This window comes from Rousettus aegyptiacus, unplaced genomic scaffold (genome assembly GCF_014176215.1).
Source record: "Rousettus aegyptiacus isolate mRouAeg1 unplaced genomic scaffold, mRouAeg1.p scaffold_m13_p_11, whole genome shotgun sequence".
In the NCBI taxonomy this organism is placed as follows: domain Eukaryota; kingdom Metazoa; phylum Chordata; class Mammalia; order Chiroptera; family Pteropodidae; genus Rousettus; species Rousettus aegyptiacus.
Window position 1 is genome coordinate 6,365,938 of NW_023416286.1, and position 25,824 is coordinate 6,391,761.

At 43.0% G+C, this 25,824-nt stretch overlaps 1 protein-coding gene across 4 annotated transcripts in view; it reads left to right on the top strand.

Annotated features, from left to right (window-relative positions):
• The window catches only part of LOC107520897 (mitochondrial intermediate peptidase), a 152,915-nt gene that overhangs the window by 40,273 nt on the left and 86,818 nt on the right, over window positions 1-25,824 (top strand). For all 4 annotated transcript variants that reach the window (XM_036228458.1, XM_036228459.1, XM_036228461.1 and 1 more), the window contains exons 11-14: window positions 17,053-17,206; window positions 18,534-18,611; window positions 20,657-20,861; window positions 22,065-22,174. In XM_036228458.1, the coding sequence (XP_036084351.1) occupies window positions 17,053-17,206; window positions 18,534-18,611; window positions 20,657-20,861; window positions 22,065-22,174 (547 nt within the window). The remainder of the gene's footprint in view (window positions 1-17,052; window positions 17,207-18,533; window positions 18,612-20,656; window positions 20,862-22,064; window positions 22,175-25,824) is intronic.

Below are 25,824 nucleotides of genomic sequence, written 5' to 3' on the forward strand. Positions count from 1 at the left end.
GCGTGTATCGGTGTGGATCAGGTCGTGAATGCAGCCTGGGCAGCGTGACCGCCGTTTTCCTGCCGAGGGCATCGAGGCCCCCTTAGCCAGGTCGCTTGTTCCGAGCCAGAGCCTGCGGGAGAGCCAAGACTCTCGCCTCAGCCGGGGGCTTCCTCAGGCCGCCTCGCTCTGCCCTGAGCCCCTCCGAGCCTCAGTTTCCTCAGGCAAAATGAAGTGATCGTTCCTGCTCCACCTGTCTCACAGAATTATGTAAAGAATATGAAAGATTTTTGATGCAGAAGTGCTTTGCAAATTATAAAGCACTAAGCAAATCTAAGATATTATCTCTTGCTTCATCGATTATTCTAACTGCCATTATGTATCATTAAATCTCTTTCTTTATGTTAACTTCTTCCCCTTTTCCTTCAGAGATGCTAAGCTATCCCTTATCTTCAGACGCAAATACTGACCCCTCCCGTGACCCTCGGAGAGATCGAGAGATCGCAGTCCTCTACCAGTTTTTCCTGCCAAGCCTTTGCCCGCGGTCGTCTGTACCGGATGCTTTCTCTTTCTAACCTGGACCATCTGATTTACAGCCTGTCAGTCGCCCAGACTAGTCTCTGCGGGTTACCAGCCACCCACCAACCATGAAATTCAGGAACGTGTTTGAGTGCTCGACACCCCCAACCTCTGCAGGTTTTGACGTTGTTTACCGTTTCGTTTTTTAAAATTCTTCAGTGCCGCGCGTACCCTCCACTCTCCCCGGGCCCTGCTCTCTCGCTGCCCCCCAGTTCTCTCTTTCGTGCTTCCTTCCGGACGGGCGCTTCTCAACCTCCTCGTTCGCCACTGTGCAGCCTTAGGCGTGGACTCAGGGCTCTGATGCCGCGGGTACGATCGGAGCCCCTCTCTCCCCTCTCACTCATGGAAGCATCTTGGGAAATGCGAATAAGAATGAAAGATACACGAATAGCGCTTCTTTTAGTATTACCTGTAACAAGTATTTGTGAAAAATGTCATCGGTACAGTCGTCCCCACCTGTCCACAGGGCACACATTCAGTGGATGCCTGAAACCGTGGATAATAGCGAATCCTACCCTATACCTACTATGTTTCCGCTAGAAAAGCTATAACAATGTGCTGTAATAAAAGTCATGCGAATGGCTTTGGGGCCATGACTCAGTAAAATAAGGGTGGCTTGAACACGAGCATGGCGATACCTCACGCAGGAGGTCTGATAACCGGTAACGGCGACTCGGTGACTAAAGAAGGGGCGGGGATGGCGAACGGCCTGGCGACACTGGCCGAAGGGGCGATTCATGGTCCCGGCAGGACAGAGCCGGGCGGCACACGTAACTCAAAACTTGTGAACTGTTTACTTCTGGAACTTTCAATTTAATATCTTCATATGTCCGTTGACCGCCGGTGACGGAAACCATGGAAGGGGAAGTGAGGCGTCGCGGGGACCGCTGAACCCGAGTCCGAACCAGACGACTGCCCTCAGTTCTCTCTCCAGGGTCGTTTCGTGTTCAACGCCCATGCTGTTACCCGATTAAAGCGAAAACTCAGCCCCTCTCCTTGCTACTTGTACCGCTGGGGAGAGTGCTTGTCTTCGGTAAACCTGTATTTTCTCATCGGTAACAGGGGGGTAACAACAGCACCTCGTAGGATCGATTTTGCTCCTAAACGAGATGCCTATCCAGGGCTCAGCCGGTGTCGCAGCAAGCACGCACTGAGTATAAGCTGCTGCTGTTGTCACCACCATTGTGACTCGGGGACAAGTTTTTATTTTGCAGATTGAATTGAAGGAAAACGAACATATTTGTAATATTGAGTCTTTTCTTATTAGAATGATGAATCTTTGCATTCTAGATGCTGCCAGAATGGTCTTTCTAAAGCAAAGCGTGTCTTAATTTCTCGCCTCTTCTTCCTCGCTCCCTGGGGCTGCTGCTGCACGTTGTGGTTCATGGAAGGCCTTTGGCTCCACGCTCCTCCTAGGAGAGTGAACAAAACACCACCGGTACATCTAGGTCTGTGGAGCAGGTCCGGAGGGGGGAGTGGAGAATGGGGCGATGTCGCCGGGGGAATCAAGAGCTGTTATTGAAAGTTGACCAAAAAAAAAAAAAAAGAAAAGAAAAGAAAAAAGTTCAAGTATTTTAAAAAGTGATAGAGATAAATACGAAGAGAGACAAAAATAGACTGTTAATACTCAAAATGACCAGAAAGAAAATGCAGCCCGCAGAGGCAGAGGTAGAAAGTAAAAGAATCGTTAGAGAGAACGTAACAGAATTATGCTGGCAAGAGCGAGGACAGTAGGCATTTCCGGACCCCGTTAATAAGAATGACAGTAAATTCATACAGCTTTTGGGGACTGGGGAGGATTTGGCACTACCTACTTGAAAACTTAAAATCCCGAACTCTTCGCAAGAGTGCCATTGCTGTGGTTTACCCTCCAGACGGGCTTGTCTCCCCTGCAGAGGGGTTTGCACCATGTGACGAGGGCGTTGGCTGCAGCGTTATCTGCAGTGGAGACGCGCAGACGGCTGGCCGCCTGGCTCAGCGGGCAGAGCCCACCAGGGCAGGGAGGTGGCGCTGAGTGCTGTTTCCTACAGACCATTTCAAATCGCTAGTAGCCTGCTGACTGCCTGGGCTCCCCGATTGTCACCATGCGTGGGCAGTTCCAAGCAACGGCACTGATGGGGTCCTCCTGTTCCAGGCGCAGGCTCTCACTGGCCCTGCGTCCCCTACCCCTTATCCCCGTACTGGGGGAGGACACGCCTTGTCGTGGTGACTTGCTCGAGGGAGAACGAGAGGGAGCATTATGTCCTGACGTGGAGAGGATTTCAAATGACATTTCTGTTAAAAAAAGGAAATTGCATCATAGTTTAAATGGTATGATTATATTTGTATAAAGTTACATATAAAGACGTGTATACGTATATATATATATCTTTACAAATGTATATCTATGTGTATCTTTACACACATATATAAATATATCTATGTATGTACATGCCTGTATATGTACATTTGTATATAATATATATTTCTGTATATGTATATGCTTACGGGCATTTTCTATACATACACACATATATGTAAATCTTTTTACACTAATAGAATCAGTTATCTTTGGATGGTGGGAATAGGTAGCTGGGGGATATTATTTGAGATGAAACAAACAAACAAACAAACAGGGATTTTATATTACTTTATAATGCGTTTTTTCTTACCATTTCAAATTAATACCACTTGCCTTTCAGCATTCATAATAATTTTATTTAGTGAAAACAGAGTTGAAGTTGTTTGTAGAGTATTATATGAACCTGTATTTCATACTTAAATTTCTTTCTCCAAGCTAAGTTGTCTCCTTGAATTTTGCCTGATGACCACATATGGGTGTCGGGAGCACTAGGTCAGTCAATGAGTAATTTTAGGTTGTGGACAGGCTGTGTTGTTAGGTTTGCTATGTTTCTTTTCTATGAAAGATAATCAAGTAAGTTACATGACTATTATATAATCTAAGAGGGTTTAATTTTAAGTTATAAAAATTTTCTTCCTTTTCTTTTAAAATTTTTATTTTTAAAAATTCTTTTATTGAGTTAAAATGCACATAACCTAACATTTACTGTCTTCATCGTTGTTAAGTGTACAGTTCTGTGGTCTTAAATACATTTGCACTGTTTTGCTGCCGTCACCACCATCTGCCCCCTTTTTTCATCTTGTAAATATGGAACTGTACTGATTAAACAACAACTCCCTCTTTCCCTGCTACCCCCAGGTCCTGGCAGCCTCCATTCTACTTTTTGTTTTGATGATTTTGACTATTCTGAGTATGAGTGAAATCGTATAGTATTTGTCTTTTTGTGACTGGCTTATTTCACTTAACATAATGTTCTCAAGGTTCTCAAGGTTCATCCACGTTATAGTGTGTGTCAGAATTTCCTTCCTTTGTAAGGCTGAGTAATATTTCAGTGTGTGTATGTACGTGTATCACTCTTTTGCTTATCTAGTCCATGGTAGGTGGACTCTCGGTTGCTTCCATGTTTTAGCTATTGTGAACCATCTTCTGAGTACTTTTTCAGGATTGTTTTGGCAATTCGGGGTCCCTTGAGATTCCATAGGAATTTCAGGATGGAATTTTCTATTTCTGCAAAAAAAGTCACTGGGATTTATTTTTATGGGCATTGCGTTGAATTTGTATTGACATTTTAGCAATATTAAATCTTCTAATCCATGAATAAGGGATGTATTTCCATCTATTTATGTGTTTAATTTCTTTCAGCAATGTTTTGTAGTTTTCATCATACAAGTCTTTCACCTCTTTGGTTAATTCCTAAGTATTTTATTCTTTTTGATGATATTATGAATGAAATTGTTTTTGTAGTTTCCTTTTCATATTGTTCATTGTTTTTACATAGAAATGCAATAGATTTTTGTGTGTTGACTTTGTATCCTGCTACTTGGCTGATTCATTTATTAGTTCTAACAGGTATTTTGTAGACTTTTTAGGAATTTCTACAGATAAGATTATATAATCTGCAAAGAGATAATTTTATTTCTTCCTCTTCATTGTGGATGCCTTTTGTGTTTTCACTTGCCTAATTACTTTGATTAGAACTTACAATACTTTGTTGAATGGAAGTATTGAAAGCAGGCATCCATCCTTGTCTTGTTCCTGACCTTAGGGGAAAAACTTTTAGTCTTGCACCATTGAGTATGTTTGCTGTGGGGTTTTCATATATAGCTTTTATTATTTGGGGGTAGTTTCCTTACATTCTTATTCCGTTTAGTGTGTGTGTGTGTGTGTGTGTGTGTGTTAATCATGAAAGCTTATATTTTGTCAAATGGGTTTTCTGTATCAATTGGGATGGTCGTGTGCTATTTTTATGGATGTGGCATATTACACTGATCAATTTTCATATGTTGAACCATCCTTGCTTTCCAGGAATAAATTTTGCCTGGTCATGGCGCATACTCTCTTTCATGTGCCTCTGAATTCTGTCTGCTAGTGTTTTGTTGAGGATTTGCACATTGATATTGATAAGGGACATTGGTCTATAGTTTTCTTGTAGTGTCTTTGTCTGGCTTTGGTGTCAGGGGTATGATGGCCTCACAAGATAAGTTGGGAAGTGTTCTCTTCAGTTTTATGGAAAAGTTTGAGAAGGATAGGTATTAGTTTTTCTTTACGTTTGGTAGAATTCACCACTGAAGTCATCCAGAACAGGACTATTTTTTGTCAGTAAATTTTTTATTACTGATTCAATCTCCTCACTATTTATAGGTCTATTCACATTATCTATCTCTTCATGATTTAGTCCTGGTAGGTTTTTTGTTTCTAGGAATCTGCCTACTTCATCCCGGTTATCCAATTATTTGGTGTACATTTGTTCATAGTAATCTCTTATAAATTTATAAATTTCTGTAGAATCAGTAATATTGTCCTCACTTTTATTTCTGATTTTTGTAATTCGAGTCTTGCCTTTTTTTTTTTCTTAGTCCATCTAGCTAATTTTGTTGTTAGTTTTGTTGATCTTTTCAAAGAACCAACTTTTGGTTTCATTAACAGTATATTTTTTCTGTTCTCTATCTCATTTATCTCTGCTCTAATCTATTATTTCCTTCCTTCTGCTAGCTTTGGGTTTAGCTTTTTTTTCTAGTTCCTTAAGTTGTTAAGTCGTTGATTTGAGATCTTTCCCTTTTTAAAATGTATTTACAGCTATAAATCTCTTCCTTAGCACCACTTTCGCCGCATCCCATAATCTTTGGTATGTTGTGTTTTTGTTTTAATTTGTTTCTAAGTATTTTCTAATTTCCATGTGATTTCTTCTTTGATCCACTGTTTGTTTAACCCATTTCTCAGGAAAAAAGTGCAGCTCTCTGCCAGTGTTAATTTAATTTTACGTAAACATGGTCTTTGAAGCAAATCTGACTGGTTTTCAGTGTGAAAATAAAATATAAAAACTGTTCTTAAAGTTATTTCTACACAGAACTTGTCTCTAATCCTAATGTAACAGAAACCATATACATAAATCATATTCATCAAATGAATCTTCGGCTAGCAACTGTTCAAGAACGATGTTCACATCCCGTGTAGGAATGCTATGTTTTCTAGGATTTGACATTTCTGGTCATCAATAATTACTACATTTTGTAAATGGAAATACCACTATGCTATAAATAGAATTGTGTCATTTGTTTCTAAAGACTAGAACAATGTGAAAATAAAAACAAAAGCGAGATGTTTCGTGGCAAACTTTGGGGTAAAGTTAGGACTGTGATCCGCGAGTTATCTTGGGGTAAACACAGCAGCCACAGGCGCCTCTGATGAGTGAGTATTCTCGGGGCAAATGAGAAATGGATTAAAAGTGTGCTACTTAATTTTCACAACTTTGTGAATTTTCCAGTTGTTTTTTTCATGTTAATGATATCTAACATCCTCCAGTTGTGGTCTGAGAATATAACTTTGTATGATATTTATCTTTTTAAATCTATCGAGACTTAATTTGTGGCCTGACATATGATGTATCCTGGAAAGCGTCTCATGCACACTTGAGTAGAATGTGTATGCTGCTGTTGGGTGGAGTGTTCTGTATGTGGCTATGAGATATAGTTGGTTTATTGTCTTCAGTCTTCGCTTCTGTTTTAGTTGTTCTATCCATTATTGCGAGTGGGGTATTGAAGTCTCCAGCTGTCATTGTAGAGCTGTTACTTCCCCTTGAAATTCTGTCAGTTTGTGCTTCATATATTTTGATGGTCTGTCACTGAGTACAAGTTTTTGGTATACGTTGTTGATATATTGAACTTTTTACTAGCATATTATGTTTTTCTTTGTCTCGTAACAGTTTTTGATTTAAAATTTACTTTGCCTCATCTCAGTGTAGCCAGCCACTCCTCTCTTTTGCTTACTGTTTGCACAGAGTATCTTTTTCTATTCGTTCACTTTGATCCTGTTTGCGCCTTTGCATCTCAAGTGAGTCTCTTGTAGGCAAAATATAGTTGGATCATGTGCTTTTCTAATATAAATTTTTATTCATTTACAGTTGACATTTAATATTATATTAGTTTCAGGTGTACAACAAAGCGATTAGACATTTATATGACTTACGAAGTATGAATCATATGTTTTTATTCTGCAAATCTCCATATTTCGATTAGAGAGTTTAATACATTTACACTTAAGTAATTACTGATGACGAGGAACTTTTGTCATTGTGTCATTCTTTATGGCTTAAATCTTTTTTTCCACTTATTTCCTGCATTCAAGTCTTCTTTTGTGTTTAGATATTATTTTGTAGAGAAATATTTGAATTTATTCTTTATTTCCTTTTGTGTATATTCTGTAGCTATTTCCTTTGTGCTTGCCATGGAGATTACATTTCACATTCTAAAATTATAATATTCTAATTTTAATTTATATCAATGTAATTTCAGTAATGAAGACTCTGCTCCTTTACAGCTCCATCCTCATCCTTTTCAGTTGTCGATGACACAAAATTATATCTTTATACACTGTGTACCCCGAAACATAATCAAAATTTTTTAACTGCATTAGTTCCCTAAATTACGTAGAAAACACGATTTGGAGTTACAAAACCAAAGTTACAGTAATAGATTTTTCATTAATAACTTTTTCTTGAAATGTGTCAGTCTCTTAAATCATGTGGAAAACAAAAAGCACAGCCGTAAACCATCGTTACAATAATGGTAGCTTTTATAATGGCCCGTGTATTTACCTTCATTGAGATGTTTATTTCCCATGTGGTTTCGAGTTGCTGTCTAGGGTCCTTTCACTTTACCTTGCAGGGCCCCCTTGAGCATTTCCAGCAGGGCAGGTCTAATGGTTGTGAACTCCCTCGGCTTTGTTTATCTGGGAATGTTTCGGTTTCTCCTTCACTTTTAAAGAACACTTACCAATATAGGATTCTTGGCTGACTTTTTTTTTTTTTTTAATAGCACTTTGGCCCGCTATCTTCTGGTCTCCAAAATTTCTGATGAAAAATGTGCAGAAAATCTTATGGAGGGTCCCTTGTATGTGATGATTCACTTCTTTCTTGCTGCTTTCAAGATTTGCCTTTTGTCTTTGAAAGTTTGATTATAATGTGTCTTGGTGCAGGAGTCTTTGAGTTCACTTTTACTGGAGTTTGTTGAGTTTCTTGTATGTTTATATTCATGTCTTTTCTGAAATTTGGGGAGTTTTCAGCCATCAGTTTTTGAAATATTTTCTCTGACCCTTTCTTCTTCTGGGACATGGTGGCTATATTGATCTTTTTCATGGTGTCCCATAAGTCTCTAGGCTTTGTTCACATTTATTCAATCACTATTAGTTTTGTTCTTCAGCCTTTACAATTTCCATTATTTTACCTTCAAATTCACTGTTTGTTTTTTTCTGCTTTCGAATCCTTCTAGTGAATTTTTTATTTCAGTTATTGTACTTTTTAGCTCCTGAATTTCTTTTTGGTTTCTTTTTAGATTTTCTGTCTCTTTAGTGATATTTTCATTTTGTTTACACATCTGTTATTTTTTTCTTTCTCTACATCTTCCTTTAGTTCTTTGAGTATCTTTAAGATTGTTTTAAAGTCTTTGTCAAATATGTCTGCCATTAAATCTTTTTTAGGGACAGATTCTTGTAAATATATTTTTTCCCTTTGACTGGGCCATGTTTTCCTATTCTTTGTATGCCCCGTGACTTATCTGTTGAACACTGTACATTTGAATCTACTTATGTGGTAACTCTGGAAATCAGATTCTTCCCTTTCCCCAGCATTTGTTGTTGTTATTGCTTTCGTTCATTGTTTTTGATTGGTATAGGCTGTCTCTATGCTGAGAATCAACCTGAGGTATAAAGTGAATGTCTTTTTATGTCTTTTCTGAGCCTTTCCCTGGACATACGTAGTCACTTTCTAATTTATCTCATATATGCAGTTATTTCTGAATGTCCTAGTCTTTAATTTCAGGCTCCTAAAAGGGCAAATGTGAAAAATGAAGGTGGAAACAAAGGGTGCCAGTCCTTTAAATTTTCTGGAACTTACTTGAGCCAGAACTGGGAGGAGCTCGCCACAGAGAAGGGAGGTGCAGCAACAGTGGCTGCTTGGTTCCTTGTCTGCTCCTCTGGATCAAAAGCAACAATTAGCAGTCAGAACACAGATCCCCAATATTTGGGCGACAGAGTCCTCTTGGCCTGCCGTAGTCCCACAAGATATGTTTAAGTTGCTCCTGAAACATGTGCACAGCTGCCTGCCAGTGTAGCTGGGTGGGAAGGACAGGTAGCTGCTACCCTGTTAAGGGCTGAAATTGACTGAAATTAACCACAGTTTGCCTTGGCCTTTGTCTTAAACAGAAGCCAGAGTTCCAAAAGTTACATCAGTCAGATTCTTCCAGTGCCCTTGTCTAGGTGGAGAGACTGATTCTTGATGCTTCCAACTCTGCTACCTTCCCAGAATCCTCTCTTCTCTTTTATTTTTTATTGGTTTTTATTATCTGGTAATAAAAAAGGGAATTGTCCTTCAATCAAATAGTCTAGCTGGAGTGCTATGTGGTTATTATTTCTATTTATTCATGTTCTGTCTGTAGCTTGAACTTGACCTTTTGATTTCATTCTTTAAGGTCAGTCTGGCCTGATTCAGTATCATTACAGATAAGTGAACTATTTTTCACAAAACCGGGCTCTATTTTAATATTCTTTTATTTATCTAGACAAGTATTGCCTAAACAGGGGTCATTTTTAAAGCTATTAATTTAAAATAGTGGCTTATCTATTAGGTAAGACCATTTTAGTTACCATTGATGGAAACAAAGTTCAAACTGAGTTAAGCAGAAGGGACAATTGGCTGAGATATCTAGGGGTAGGGTTTAGAAACGTTTGCTGTCAGTGCTATTGGACTACTCAGATTGGCCAGGCAAAGGTCACGTGTGTGCCTGCAGCTGCAGGGTTAGGGCTGTAAGTGGTCAGTGCTGCACAGACCACCTGGAAGGGGTCTCCCTGAGGTAGAGGGGGGTCTGTAATCAACAGGCAACGTGCAGACAGGGGCCATGGAGCGCTGCCTCCTCCTTTATCCCTGCCTCCTCTTTCCCATCAGCACGACTAATATTTGGTGGGTATTCACTATTTGCACTTTTCTAAGTATTTTATGTATTTTACCTCATTCGATCCTTGCAGCAACTCCGTGAGGTAGGTGCGATTATCCCTGTTTTCGTAGACGATCAGACTGAAACAGTGAAGGAAATAATTTGCTCAGGGTCACGCAGTACGTGATGGAGTCAGGTTTCAGACCTAAGCTTTCTGGAATCAGTTCTCTTTCATCTTTCCAGGTATAGAAACTCTTTTCTCCGTTCCATCAATTCAAGAATACACTTCCCCACACATAGTGAAACTTTACCCCACATCCTCGAAGAGGCTCTTCCTTCCTCCCCGGAGGCACATCCAGGCGGAGCACTCACAGGCGGGCTGGGCAGCCGAGCCGCCGCTCCTGCAGGCGATTCTGGTCACGCTGCCACCCACATCCCTCTGCTTACCGGTTCCTCCGCTTTGCCTCTGCCGCTCACAAGCTCTTTCTGGGACTCGGCTCCCCCGGTTTATGTGTTTTCCGGACCTGACTCGTTCCTCAGGATTCCTGCCGTCACTTCTTTCCCTAGACGCCCTTCGTCCCACGTTCTGGTCGCCCGCGCCGTTGCCTGGGACAGCTCTGGCCGCTGCGCTGGTAGCACGGGCATAGCAGCCTCGGTGTTCTTGAGTACGTCCCTTTTTTTCACCCCCAAGAAAGTGTGTCTTTATTGTCCACTTTTGAATATCAACTGTCCTAAAAATCAAATACAAAGAGACTTTGTACCAAGCTTCGAGTAACAGGAACCACGGGCCTGGTGCTTTCTGCTTTGGAAGGTTATTAATTTTGATTCAACTTCTTTAATCGATGTAGGCCTATTCAGATTATCTATTTTTTCTTGTGTGAGTTTTGGTAGATTTTGTCTTTGTAGAAATTGACCCATTTCATCTAGGTTATCAAATCTGTGATCATAGAGTTGGCATAATATTCCTTTATCTTCCTTATGATGCCCCTGGGGTTAGTAGTGCCATTCTCCTCTTTCATTTCTGGTATGGGTATTTGTTTATTTGTCTTCTCTCTCTCTCTCTCTCGCTCTCTCACTCTCTCGCTCTCTCGCTCTCTGGCGCTCTCTCTGTCTCTCTCTCTGTCTCTCTCTCTGTCTCTCTCTCTGTCTCTCTCTCTCTCTGTCTCTCTCTCTGTCTCTCTCTCCGTCTCTCTCTCTCTCTGTTTCTCTCTCTGTCTCTCTTTCAGTTAACCTCACTAGAGGTTTATAAATTTTCTTGATATTTTCAAAGAACTAGCTTTTTGGTTTCATTGATTTTTCTTTATTTCCTATATTCAGTTTTATTGACTAGAGCTCTAAAAATGTTTTTTCACTCTTATTACTTTGGATTTAATTTGCTCTTTCTTATATTTCTAGTTTCCTAAGGTAGAAGCTTAGATAATTGACTTTAGATCTTTCTTTTCTAATATAACGAATTAATTATTATAAATGTCTCTAAACACTGCTTCACTGCATCCCACAGATTTTGATAAGTTATATTTTCATTTTGTTCAAAATATTTAAAATTTCTTTTGAGACTTCTTTTCTTTTACTCCTGTGTTATTTAGGAGTGCGCTGTTTAATCTCTAAGTATTTGGGGGTTTTCCAGCTATCTTTCTGTTATTGATTTCTGGATTAATCTCCTTTTGATCTGAGAGCATACATTGTTTGCTTTCTGTTCTTTGAAATTTGTTAAGGTGTGCTTGACTGTTCCATGTGATATTTAGCAGAATGTGTGCGCTGTATTATTGGATGAAGCAGTTTCTAGATGTCAGTTATATCCAGTTGATCAATAGTGCTGTTGAGTTGAGCTACGTCCTCACTAATTTTCTGCCTGCTGAAGTGTGTCCATATCTGGTAGGTGGATGTCAGAGTCTCCAACTACAAGGGCGGATTCATCTGTTTCTCCTCGCAGTTCTATCAGTTTTTGCCTCGCCTGTTTTGGCGCTCTGTTGTTAGGTGTGTCTCCCTGGAGATAACACCCCCCTTTATCAGTGTGTAATGCCCAGATTCATCCCTTTCCTTGCTAACTTTCCTTGCTCTGAAGTCTGCTTTGACTGAAATTAATGTAGCTACTTCAACTTTCTTTTAGCGTTAGCATGGTATATCCTCTCCATCCGTTTACTTGTAATCTCTCTGTATCTTTATATTTAAAGTGAGTTTCTTATAGACAACGTATTGTTGGGTCTTATTTCTTTACTCTGACATTCTCTGTATTTTGTTGTAGTTAGAGCATTGGCGTTTAAAGTGATCAGTGATCTAATCAGTGATCTTATTCATTACTGTTTTCTAGTCATCGTTATTTTATTTTGTTTTTTGGTTTTTGGTCTTCTATTCTTTTTCTGCTTTTTTATGATTTTAACTGAGAATTTTATATGATTCCAGTTTGTCTCCTCCCTTTATTTTTGCTCTCTTAAGTAGTCGCCCTAAAGCATGTGATGTACAGTTAACAAATCATCTCAGTCCAGTTCCACATATCACGGCACTGCTCCAGTCAGTGCGGGTACCCAGCTCTTCGTTCGAGCCTTTCGTAACCTTTCATCATGCGTTTAACTTATCCACAAGATAGCATCACCTCATGCATTTTTATTATGATCATTTTGAACAATTATCTGTTATTTAAAAATAAGACAGAATTTCTTGTATCTTCATTTATTCCTTATTCAACACCTTTTATGTAGGTCCTGGTTTCCGACTTATTCCATTTTCCTTCTTCCCGAAGAATTTTTTTGACCTTCTTCGCAAGTCAGGTCTCCTAGTGAGAAATTCCCTCAATTTTTTTTTCTCGTCTGAGAGTCTTTACTTCACCACTCGTGAAGGATAATTTTGTTGGATACAGAATTCTAGGTTTGCGGTTTTTTCATTTTAAGTGTTTCACATCACAGTCTTCTTGCTTGCATGGTTTCTGAAGGTAAGTCTGATGTAATTCTTTTCCTTGCTTCTCTATAGGTGAGGTGATTTTCTTCCTCTGGTTTCTTTGATGATTTTTTTCTTTGTTTTTCTTTTTTCTTTTCTGTAGCTTAAATACGATATGCCTAAGTGATTTGTGTGGTGTTCTCTGATCTTCCTGGATCTGTGGTTTGGTATTTGTCTTTAATTTGGAAAGTTTTCAGCCATTAGTGCTTCAAATATTTCTTTCGTTTCTTTCTCTTTTCCTTCTTCTCCTAGTATTCCCATTATGTGTATGTTATGCCCTTCGTAATTATTCCACAATTCTTTGCATGTTCTCTTCTGGCTTTTATGTTCTTTTTTCTCTTTGCAATTCAGTTTTGGAATTTTCTGTTGACATTCTTCAAGCTCACTGATTGTTTCCTTGGCCGCATCCAGTCCGTTTTAAGCCTATCAAAGGCATTTTTTATTCCTGTTATAATGTTTTTGATTTCAAGCATTCCCTTTTGATTCTTTTTTGGAGTTTCCATCTCTCTGCTTACATTACCATGTATTCTTGTATATTTTCTACTTATTCTTTTTGTGCCCCTGACATATCAATCATAGTTGTTTTAAATTCTCAGTCTGATAATTATAACATCTGTAACGTATCTGAATCTGGTTATGATGCTTGATCTGTCTTTTTAAACTGTGTTTTTGTCTTGTAGCATGACTTGAAATTCTTTGCTGAAAGCCAAACATGATGTACAAGGCAAAAGGAACTGAGATAAATGGGGTGTTAGTGTGAGGCTCTGTTTATTTGGCTAGAGGTTAGGCTGTGCCTTTTGCAGTAGCTTCGGTGTGGGAAGCCAGACTTTCTTTTTTGTCTCCTCTGTCGTCTTTGAGTTTCTCTGGAGACTTCTACTTAATATGGTCTGGGCCGTGCAGTTCTTTCGACTGTATTCCCGTTGCCTTATGGACGCCATACTGATGCGGTAGTGACGTGTGGGGGAGGGGATGCCCTCGTCGTTCGATCTTTAGGTCCCAGTCTCTTCCGGAGCCTGTGCCCTTTGGCTGTGACTTTCACAAGTGCGTTTCAGGCCCGCTCCCCGGCTTTCGTGAGACAGGGGCCTCCTCCGGTTGGATATTTCCCTCCCCCTTAGTAGCTTAGGCTCTGGTAGGACAGTTCCTTTTGAGGGCAGAGCTTATGAAGAATAACAGAATGTTCTGGCGTTTTTCACAATGGCTGCTTTTTCCCTTCTTCTGCTGAAATCATGAGGGAATTTCTCTTGATCTTTACTATGAGACCCCCTGGTAGGGCTCCTTGAGGTAAAACTCACAGAAGTATGGGGGTCCTTCCTTAAACGGGGTCTGCCTGGAGTTTTTAACTCTCAGACTTGTCCGCACTGGAGAATCGTGTGGATTTTGACTGTATCTGCCTGCCTGCCTGTCTAGTTTTGGAGGCTGCGGTTTGCTCTGTGACCTCGATTCTCTGCTGGATCTACGAAGAGTTACCGATTTTCATTCTTTTCCACTTTTCGCTTCGTGTTTGGATGGAGTGGTGCCTTGCACGCCTCTTCCACGCCAGACCAGAGGCCAGAGGTCCCGACCGTCCCCTTCTTCACAGCGCGCTCTCCCCCGTTTCCATGGCGTCCCTTTCTCTCGATTCTCTAACAGCTCCCACCTCTCTTCTGTCACTCTTTCCGCCTTCATCTCGGAAGTTCAGGGAACTGCTCTTGACCTTCTTCGCACCCCACGTCGCCTCTCCCTGGCGACCCCGTCTCCGGCGGCACCCCGGAGTCAGTGTCTGCACGCCGAATTTGTGTGTCGCGAACCCGCCTTCCTTCTCCCACGGACGCCCATCCTCCCTCCTTCCTCTTTTTGTGCCCGCGCTCTGAGTACATGACGGTTCCGTCTCCCCGTTTGCTCGAGCCAGAAGCCTCTCCCGGGCCATCCTTTCTCACCCGCGCTCCGGATCTGATCACACGGTCCCGGAACGCAGACTCCGGCGCGTCCCCGAGCCCACTGCTCTGGCGCTCGTGCAGGCCCGTCCTGGTCTGCCGTCCGCCCTCCCCGCCTCCCCTGCCGTCTGCCCCCCGCACTGTCTGTCACCCTTGCAGCGACCCTTGCAGCGTCCCGGAAGCACCCGCTCGCTTCTCTCTGGCCTGCAGAAGCGGCCACCTGATCTATAAGCAACCCACTGGGGATGGGCACGTAAAATATTAGAAAGGCTATTGAGATTTATTTCTCTCTCTCTCCCCTTATAAAATGTTTCTTTTGTGTTTTGAAGTGTAGTAGAACAATAGCACATGTATCTAACTTATAAATATATTTATATGAAGGCTGAATAGTCAAAAATTATATTATCGACAGGGGTGTAATCGAAAAGTCGGGGGACCCCAGGCCTACAGCGTAAACCAGTTTCTCAGGTTGGCGTCCCAGGGCCTCAGCTGTCTGGACCTGACCGCCAGTGTCCAGTCTCCTCTCCCTCTCTTTTCCCTTTTATCCCCCGAATCAGGAGCTCTCACGTTTGACCACCTGGTTGCTAGGCGTTACCAGGCTGTTGGGCGCCTTCATGCTGTCGTCACACGTCACACCGTGGCTTCTCCCTGGAGTTTCCTTCTTACTCCTCCCTTCTCTCACCCCTCACCCGCAAGTCAAGGTCCTGCTCCTCACCCCACAAGCCAAGTTCCTGCCCCTCACCTCGCAAGTCCTGGCCCTCACCCCGCAAGTCCTGCCCCTCACCCCGCAAGTCCTGGCCCTCACCCCGCAAGCCAAGATCCTGTCCCTCACCCCGCAAGTCCTGCCCCTCACCCCACAAGTCAAGTTCCTGTCCCTCACCCCGCAAGTCCTGCCCCTCACCCCGCAAGTCCTGCCCCTCACCCCGCAAGCGAAGCCATGGCGCTCTCTTTCGCTGCCCCACTGTGCAGCGCTTGTCCACGCCTTCCTTCAGTGAGGTTTGTCGAGCACCTACTCGTCCCCCACCCCCACCCCTCGCTCCAGGCTCAGTCAGGTCCACTTATCTGCACCCCCTCCTCCCCCGCCGCCATGAGCTCCTCAGGGCCGAACGCCCTTCCACCCCTGCCGGTTTGCCCAAGACCTGCACAACTGATGAATCAGGGAGTGAGGCCCCCGGACCACTAACGTCCCTTTCAACACTGAGATCCTGTTTTTATGAAAAATTGACCAGACACCAAGTTGGAAATTTGTGGGTTTCCGTAGCCAAAATCTCATTTGTGGCGCGGCGTACGCACACGCACTAAACGTGGCCACCCGTTTAGTAACAGACATGAGCCTATAGACCATACATATTTTATAAGTATGTTTGTATCTGTTCTGTTAATCCTAGAAAGTGGAAAGAAAATTAGTACCTACTATTATTTTAGGGCCGCTCTTTCTGGCTGGACTATACATTTTGGCCTGACTTAATGACTCAAAAACGAATATTTACATCACTTATTTAGGACATGCTTTGGTTTGTGTTGGAAAAGGGCATAGAAACGTCATCTTTGGATAAAGAGTAATTAACCTTGCCAGTATGCTATCCTTCATTTGAGATCTATAACTATGCAACGGATAAATTAAGATCTAATTGTTTATATCACAAGGATTTTTCCGTTAACAGTATTTTTCCAGATGTGGACTGTAAGTTTACTTGGTGTGCCTCACGATTTGTGTTTGGTTACTATTTAGTGCTATGTCACGTATCTTAAGAATATAACACATTTCATAAAACGAAGTCGACCCTTATAGCTCAAACTGGTCAGATTTTGTAAAGAAGCATGTGTGAAACAAAAACGGTATGTCGCGTGGGTAATCGAGACAGACAGACTGCTGAGCTGACTCAGTGAAAGACTAACCTGAAACGAACGAAGATTAGGGAATGGCCGTCCACCTTAATTATTAGTATTATTCCTACTGCTCATGATGGTTAGACTGCTTTTCTTCTGGAGCAGACTGAGTCTGAAGTTTCCTGGAAAGGCAGAAATACTCCTTTATGTTTCAATCCTTTTCTTTTTTTTAGCTACTGTCATCCTAAATTTTAAATGAAAAGCTATCTGAATTTACCTTAAGAAAATGAATTGAACAAAAAATGCTTTTGCACCTCCTTCTTTCTCGTAGGTATAACATCGAGCCCAGTCTATACTGCCCGTTTTTCTCCCTGGGCGCGTGCATGGAAGGCCTGAATATCTTGTTTAGCAGACTGTTAGGGATTTCGTTCCACGTGGAGCAGCCTGCGAAAGGAGAGGTGTGGTGTGAAGATGTTCGGAAGCTGGTAAGCATCCCAGCTCGTGTGACGTTTCGTTACTTTATCTCTCGGGTTCGATAACTGAGTTATAGCAGTTCCGTCTTCAGCCGAGCTGTGCCTCAATGGCGGGTGTCTCGCCTTACGCCTCCTGCTTCGTGAAAGATCCGAATGACCCCCTCTGATTTGGGACAGCATATAAAAGAAACGCTGTTCTCTGAACTCAGTCGATGCCTGGAATTAATGTAAACATGTAGCGGCAGAGTTAGTTCTCTGAGAAAACTTTTTTAGGAACCTGCTAGAAGGTTGAGTCTTCATGCCGACACATTGTAGTGAAAGGAAAATGTGCCATTCCTTTCTGTACCTGCCATGCCGGGTGTCCTTTGTGGTTAATTCCCAAATCCGTCGCATCGATGACCTTTCTTTTCCTCGCAGCCCCTTCCTATCTTTTAAGGGCTTATATTTGCATCAGGTATTATTAATTTATATCCCATGTTCTAATTTGACTTTTTCGCTAATAACAGCAAGCCTAGAACCTACCCATGTCCTGTTAGGGCCTGCTTTATTTGCAGTATGAATATTTTAATCTTTTCCTGCTAAGACTTTGAGCACTTATTGACCCCCCTGTTCATCACAAAGGCTTCGTGTCGTCGTCGTGGTGTTTTGCTTTGGCGCTTACCACACCGTATTCTCGCTACTATATTTCAAGAAAGGAAAGTTGTGTCATTGTCCCCTGGCCATGCTTTATGCGTGTGGAACTGGCCTGCCAGTGTTATTGAAAAGATAGAATGGACCACATTTCATCCCTGTGCTTAATTATCTAAAAATCTATTTGTGCATAAAGTACTTCAGAAACGATAGAGACAGATAAAACAGGCGACGCGGGGCAGGAGGACAGGCGCGGGGTGAGGTTCCCCGCCGCGGGCGTGAGCCTGGCTCGGGCGGCAGTTCGCGGCCCGTTCCTCCTGTGTCCCAGATGCCCAAACAGTTCCTCACACAGAGTAGGTGCCTGATATAAACAGACGTTCATTCGAGCGATGAATATCTGCTTGCAGGAAGTTTTAAAGCATAAAAGTGAGGTTCTCTCTGGAAGGATCCTCAAGTCGTGAAAAGTCAAGATGGCGAGGTGGAGACTGTGAGGGTCTGCTCTCCTGGACAGAATTCCCAAATCAAACGCATCCGAGAGAGGAGGGGAAAGTAGCAGCTATCTTGTGATAATGTGGAGGTGTAGAAAGTAATAAAATGTAGCAGTGACTGTGCATGATTTACATATAGATTCTTATGTTAGGGATGTTTTTCTACTTGCAGAGTTTCCGATGGCCCCATTCGCCTAAATTAAACTTTTTTCTTTTCCTAGGCTGTGGTCCATGAGTCTGAAGGATTGCTGGGATACATTTACTGTGATTTTTTTCAGCGAGCAGACAAACCACATCAGGTGATGCTTTATTTACAACCTCTGGCCTCTCTAGAAGTGATCTGCAGTTAATTTACATTAACGTGAACTTTATATCTCATCTGTATCATTCCCTGATAGTTAAAAGTCATTAATGATAGTTACTAAATATATAAATTTGAAATTAGGATAGAATTTAAAAATAATAAGCGTTACGAAAATAATTACATGGAAATCTGCAGATGTCACTTTTACCTGGGTCACGGTAACAATGATAGTGATAATGATAACTGGCCTTTTACGAGCCCTTCTATGTCACGTCACGTCTTTGAATGTTTACCTCAGTCTTTTGAACTAGACACTAACATTATGAGGAAACTGAGGCCAGAGACGTTGAGTTCCTTGCCCAGAGTCTCACACAGCTAGAAGCGCCAGGACTGGAATCCAGATATTCTGACACGGGCCCCAGCTCGTAACCGTTTTCCATCCTTGATAATGGACCTAGTTTAAAACTGCAGAGGATACAGTTGTCCCCCCGTATCTGTGGGGGACATGCTCGGAGAACCCAGTGGGTGCCTGAAACCGTGGACAGTACCGAGCACCATATACACTGTGTTTTGTCGTATCCATACCATACTCGTGATAAAGTCTTAATTCATCGTAAGAGATTAACAACAACAACAATTAATAATAAAAAGAACAACAATAACTAATCCTATACTGTAATAAAACCTAAGTTAATATGGTCTCTGATGACCGAGGTGGCTGCTCTGTGACTAACGAGTGGTAGTGTGGACAGCATGGACGTGCTGGACAGAGGGACAATTCACGTCCCGGGAGACACGGAGTGGGGCGGAGCTTGACTTCATCCCGTTTCTCAGAACAGTGTGCAGTTTAAAGCTTATGACTTGTTTATTTCTGGGATGTTCCATTTACTCTTTCTGGACCATGGTTGACAGTGGGTAACTGAAACCATTGAAGGGAAACCGCAGATCAGGGGGGCACTGCCGCGTGTCCACACGGAAGCCTCGTCGGCCACCAGCTCACCTCTGAGGTGGAACACGTGAGGTCCATGTTTTTACTTCCGCCGTGTACTGGCAGGTCAGGCACCTTCACAGCTTCAGGCCATTTGATGGGAAATGTTAAGAGCCCAGATTATAAGTTACAGTAGAAATAATGGCACCTTACATCTGAATAGCAATTCACAGTTTCGAAGCCTCCTAACCGATGTGAACCTATGATATCTGGGCGGCTGCCATGGGATCTGACCAGGGAAAGACAGAGCTCGTAGAGGCAGACCAGCGTCCAAGAGGGCTGGCTGGCAGGTGTTGAGGGGGACCAGAGTCTGGGTCACCAGACACTGAGTCCCATGTTCCTCTTTGCTTGAATGGCCGGCGAATGGTCCTAGTTAGTGGATAGGAGCATGGGCCCCTAGTAGTCCACCTGGGTTCAGATCCAAGATGTGGTAGTCCTAGCTGTGCATCCGTGGGTACATGGCTTACCATCTCCAAGTCACAGTTTCAGTTTTCTTACCTGAAAAGTGAGATTCCTGCCTCAGAGGGTTTTCTTGAAGAGTAAATTATAAAATGTAAGAGAATCTCAACCTGTTACAGAGGAGTTACTTCAGATCCCTCGCTTTGTGAGAGTTTAGAGCTCATCACATTCCAGGGATAAAGTCACTAGGTATGGAAAGTGTTTCCGAGTTCACCGAAGGGGCTTGGTAAGTGTTAGTGTCCCTTCCTTTAGTAGCTCGATATCTGTGCCTTGCTGTTTGCTCGTGAACTTTCTGAGGGCACGGATCTAAGCTCTGTAATGCCACTGTTTCCAGCATATGGTGCAGCATCAGCTCACTAAATGGTTTTGGAGTGAATGAAGGAAGGAATTTACGTAAGCTCAGTGTTTTTAAAAGAAAATTATACTGAAATAAAAAGAGTTGGGAAAAAAGTCTGTACCTAAAATAAATAGAATAAGAATAGAATTAAGTTAAAATTTGAACTCATACATTTTGGCATGATTTTATGTTCATTATGAGGTAACCCGTGAGGTTACCTCATACTTTTTTTTATTGTGTTTTCTGATTCTCAAAGGATTGCCATTTTACGATCCGCGGAGGCCGGTTAAAGGAAGATGGAGACTATCAACTCCCAGTCGTAGTTCTGATGCTGAATCTTCCCCATTCCTCAAGGAATTCACCCACTCTGCTAACTCCTGGGATGATGGAGAATCTTTTCCACGAAATGGGGCACGCGATGCATTCCATGCTGGGACGTACCCGTTACCAGCACGTCACCGGTGAGCCATAAAGAGGGGACCTTCGTTTACAGTACGATTCTTTAAAGACTTGTGTTTTATTTTAAACTGCAGAAAGCTTTTCATTCAGCAGATCCGCCCCTTGAATATTTATTTTGCTGTGGCCCGTTATCGCGGATTGCCTCGCCTCATCCTTCGCATTGCTGCGCAGCTCAAGCCTCTAGCGTTTTTTCCCCTTCCTTGCTAATGGTTCTCCCTGAGGAAGAAGTCTCAGTGGTCAGTTTGGGGAATTCGCACCATTTTACATTTTATATTGTTATATATGGAATTCAAGTGTGTGGCTATATGTACATGTGAATAAATATCTCCTTGGTACCTAGCACAGAGTTAGTAAATGAGTGGATGTTGCCTTTTATCCAAAATCAGTTAGAAACATATTACAGCATGTTGAAAAAGTGTGATAAGTTAGTTTTAATTTTTCTTATATTTTCCCGCTATATAAAATTGCAGTTTTTCATGCTGTTCTGCGGCCATATTTGATGATATTATAAAGTTAACTCTTAGCTGTCTTATCTCTAAGTCTTAAGCTCAGTGGCAGATGTGGTCAGCTTTAGACCACCTGGAAAGTTGTTCACATTCAGTATTTATTAACTAACTTCATACCACACTATGTTGTGGGAGGGGAAGACATTTGAAAAGATTGTCGACGAGCTGGACAGAATCATAAAAAGCTCTTATAGGATTTGTTGCTTTAAGTCATTTTGAGTTTAAAATATTGCTTTTCTGCATTGAGGACTGACTTTATTACAAGAAGCAATCAATGGATAAAACACTTTTAAAACAAATGAAGGATAAAAGCATTTGGCAGCGGAATTCAGTGAATTAAATACAAATGCCGTATTCAGTGTCAGAATGTTTTAGACTGTGTTTCACGTGTAGCCCAGCATGGCCGAAGACAAGCTTGTTTGTAGAAGGTGCGAGCCCCCGCTTTACAAGGTGTTTTATCCAGCTGTGCAAATATTTTGTTTTACTTTTGATATATAGGAAAATATATAGAATTATAATAAACTTTTCTGCAAATATGCGCAATATTTTTATAGAGATAAAATATTGATTTAACGAATTAAAGCTTATCATATAGTTCATCGCAAGTACAAATAAAAATCTTAAAAGAGTGTACATAAAAAGTAAGATAAATATGTTCATCTGATTTGTGCCAACTTTTTTCTTTTCCCCCCATTTTAGGGACCAGGTGCCCTACTGATTTTGCTGAGGTTCCTTCTATTCTGATGGAGTACTTCGCAAATGATTATCGAGTGGTTAACCAGTTTGCCAGACATTATCAAACGGGGCAGGTAGGGAACACCGGTCTTGTTATCCAGTCCCTTGATTGTGGTCCTCGACGTTTGTGACCGCTGGGCCGTGTCGAACTCAGTCCTTTTGCAGAGCTTTGTCCTGTCTGACCACCAAAGTCCTTCTCCTGGTTTTTCTCTGATTCTCTTGCTATTTTGGGGGGCGGGGCGATGGGGGGTTCCTCTGTAGAATCATAGTCATAGCATATAGTCATGTGTTGACACATAGCTGCCCTTAATTGTATGCCCGGGAATGTCCCATTCAGTCCTCACGGCCACCCCCTGAGGAAGGCGTTTTATTCCTGTTTTCCAGAGATGGACACTCGCTCTTTAGCAGAGGAGGCCCTCAAGCCTGTCTCGCTTCAGAAAGGCCTTTCCTCTTTCTTGGTCTTTCACTTCTGAATACTTGTTCTCTTGGTCTGAATCTTTATGGTGTTTTGTAAAACTGAACTACATTGCCATGTTTTTCCAATATGCTTAGTGTCTATATGATGATGAGTCTGAAAAGTTCTTAATATCAAGGTTTAGATTGGAATAGTGCATTGAAATATTAAAGATTTTAAAATTCTGTAAAGTAGGATTAAAATGCAAGTTCAGCGTTTAGCAATCAGCATGGTACAATTCACTGTCCGCGTATACTTTGGGAAATATATCCTTTCCCTTCCCTCATGATTCTGATTATATAACATCACATTAGCTACCGTTTTCCCCCTCAGACTACACCTCCTTGAGGACACGTGTAAAATAATATTCATCTTCGGATCTTCAGCATTCAGAATCCTGCCTAGCTCATAAAAAGCACTAAAAATAAATTAAATGAAGGAACAAGTAGAATCAGAAAAAGGAGGACGCAAACCACCTTTATCTGTGACTCTTTTCTCACTGTGTCCCCAGCTGCATAAAGTGATTTGGTGTTTGGTTTTTGTTTTTTCTTTTGGAACTGGTTTTATCTAACCATTATTGTCAACTGTAGAATAATGGATGAGTTTTTCTATAACCAAACTGAGTTAGTCTTCCTTATAATCTATTTCAGTTATTGGATGACAGAATTGAAATAGTTGTGATCCAGTTAGCTACTGTCTATCAACCTGCAACGAATTGCTCTGGAAATGGCGTAGACGCAGCCATAACACAGACGTGTATAACCCATCATACAACAGCATAATCGATCCGTGGCTCCGCATTTTGGGAGTGATTATCAAGACCTAATTAAATTCCTCCTCTTGTAATCGCTCCCTGCCCGTCCTCGGGGCTAGTCGAGCACAAGGCTCGAGGCTCGTTGGTTGGAGCAGAGTGACATGCGCAGTGACTGTGAGGGACAGCCCAGCCACCCGCCGAGGACGTTGGACGAGGCTTCATGTCAGAAGTGCTGGGGGAACCAGATCTCAAAAAAATACGTCGAGGGGGCAGTGCGCCAGTCAGCTCTTAGTGGCCCTCATCCGGCTCATAAAACGTATTTATTGAGGAAACACCAAGGACACATATAGGTCCTGCAGTCAGGAAATATTTGTCGAGTTTCATTATGTACCAGGCACTGTTCTCAGCATTTGAGAAAGAGCCAAAAATAAGTGAGACAGCATTCCAGTGCTCACTGTGGCCTTAAATCTTGGGGGAGCTGGGGCAGAGGCCAGGACGGGGTGTCGCGGCCGGGAGGAGCCCGTGCAGGGGCAGGGAGAAACCCCGACAGCGTTAGGGATGCGGGGTCTGAAAGAGCAGCAGGAGGAAACAGAAAAAAGGGGAGAGAGAGAGAGAAGAGACGCCAGAATGTTCTGTTTCTGGAATGCGCTGCCATCCCTGCACGCCCCTAACCCCAGGTCCTTTAATCCGGTCTCCTTTTGTGACCGGAGCGATTCTTCTCTGCATTGTGTACCCCGGGCTTTGGTGTCACGCTTCCTCTTGGGAGTTGTGAATACTCCTCTGGCCACTGGCTGTCCCTCAGCTCTGTGCCCGCCCGTTTTCTCATGCGCCTTTGGCTGAGGGCTTCCCTGGGTTCCACCTTTGAACTTGTGGCCTCGCTCAGCCCTCCGCGGGGTTTGAGTGAAGGCTCGTGAGCATGCAGTCGGGCAGTGACGAGGGCCAGAACCAGGGCACGGGCCACGTTGGCTGGAAGAAGCCGAGTTCAAGAGCTGTTGGGAATTTAACGGGGAGGGGTGCAGGACAGGGCAGAGTTCCCCCAAGTGTGGGAAGCTCAGACCCTGCACCCAGAAAGATGGCCCTTGACTGAGCGCGGGGAAGAGTTCAAGTGCACGCCAGTGGAGTCGGGAATAAAGTTTATTAGGGGAGGGGTCACTAACGCTCTGTGGACACTGGGGACCGAGCGCGGTCTCCTCCCACAGGTGGAGAACCGGAGGCCTGCGGGAGTCTCAGAGGGACAGACACCACACAGGGACAGGGAAGAAGGCAATGCGGGGAATTCGGTTTGTCCGCCATTCTTAGTTCCTGTGAATTCCAGTGTAAAGGCTTTGTTTACCCATTGTTTGTGTGGGCGGTATGGAGGCCATACAGTGTGAAGGGTAAGCCACGAGCACGAAAGGCCCCCTGTCAGTTCCCAGCCTTTGATTTGCTTGATTCGGTTCCCCATGGTTTCAGCCATAGGGAATGAATGGTTGTGTTTATTTTGTGTAGGAGCAACTTAGAGACTCTGTTTTCCCTTCTCAGTGTAGGTCGCTGGTCCGTTAGCAACCCCAGCAGAAATCTTCCTTTGTTCTGTAGGTTTCCTCGTGGTCTGGTCTAGGGCTCATCAGCACATTGCAGGCTCTGAATAGAGCTTGATGTAACGTTTAGTTCTCTGGCCTCCTCCTTACCTTAGAAGGATGGGGGTGAGGGGGGAATCCAGGTCGGAGGTTCCATGAGCAGAGAATTCTGGAACTGAGGAAGGGAGGCACGGCTCTCTTCTCGGGTACGTGGATGATCGCTGGTGTCGTGCAGGAGGTTGGGAAATGCAGAGGCGAGTGGGCACTGCGGATGTGTGGGAATAACTGGTGTGGAGGTGAAGTCTGGGCACCGGGAGGTTAGCAGTCGCCCTGAGGGCAAAGCAGGAGGCATCGAGAGGGAGCGGCATCACCTGGACGCCGGAAGGAACCGTCTGAGGAGCGGGGACTTGCGGGCGGTCCGACGCAGCTCTGGGCAGGGCGCGTGCAGGTGAGGGGGACGGCGGAAGGGCACCGCGAGCCTTTCGGCGCGACGCTCGAAGCGAGGAGTTAACTCTTGCACGGAAATTCAGCACTCGCGCTGAGGTCCGTTTTTGAAATATCTCTTGAACAGAGCAATCAGAAGAGCAGGGAAGGACCAGAGCTTGGAGGGTGGCATGATGTGCTCCACAAGGACAGCTTGTATTTTATCACTTAATGCTTTCAGTAAGAAGAACCATTTTTGAACAAGATCGTTTTAAGAAAACAATAACTCCAAAAATATTCTTCGAACCAGATGAGGTAGGAAGAACGAAGGCTGTACTGCTTTGAACTAATTCACGTTCCAGTGGGCTAACGGGACTTAGAGACAGTCTCTACAGAATTTAAAATAACTCTGTGATTCCTTGGACAAGAGCAAGAGTGCCAGGAGGCAAGAGGCATGCAAACGCTTTGAGTCTCACAGAGGGCTTGCCTCTTCTTGCCACTAATTAAGATACCAAGCCGCTTGATGTTTCCATTTTA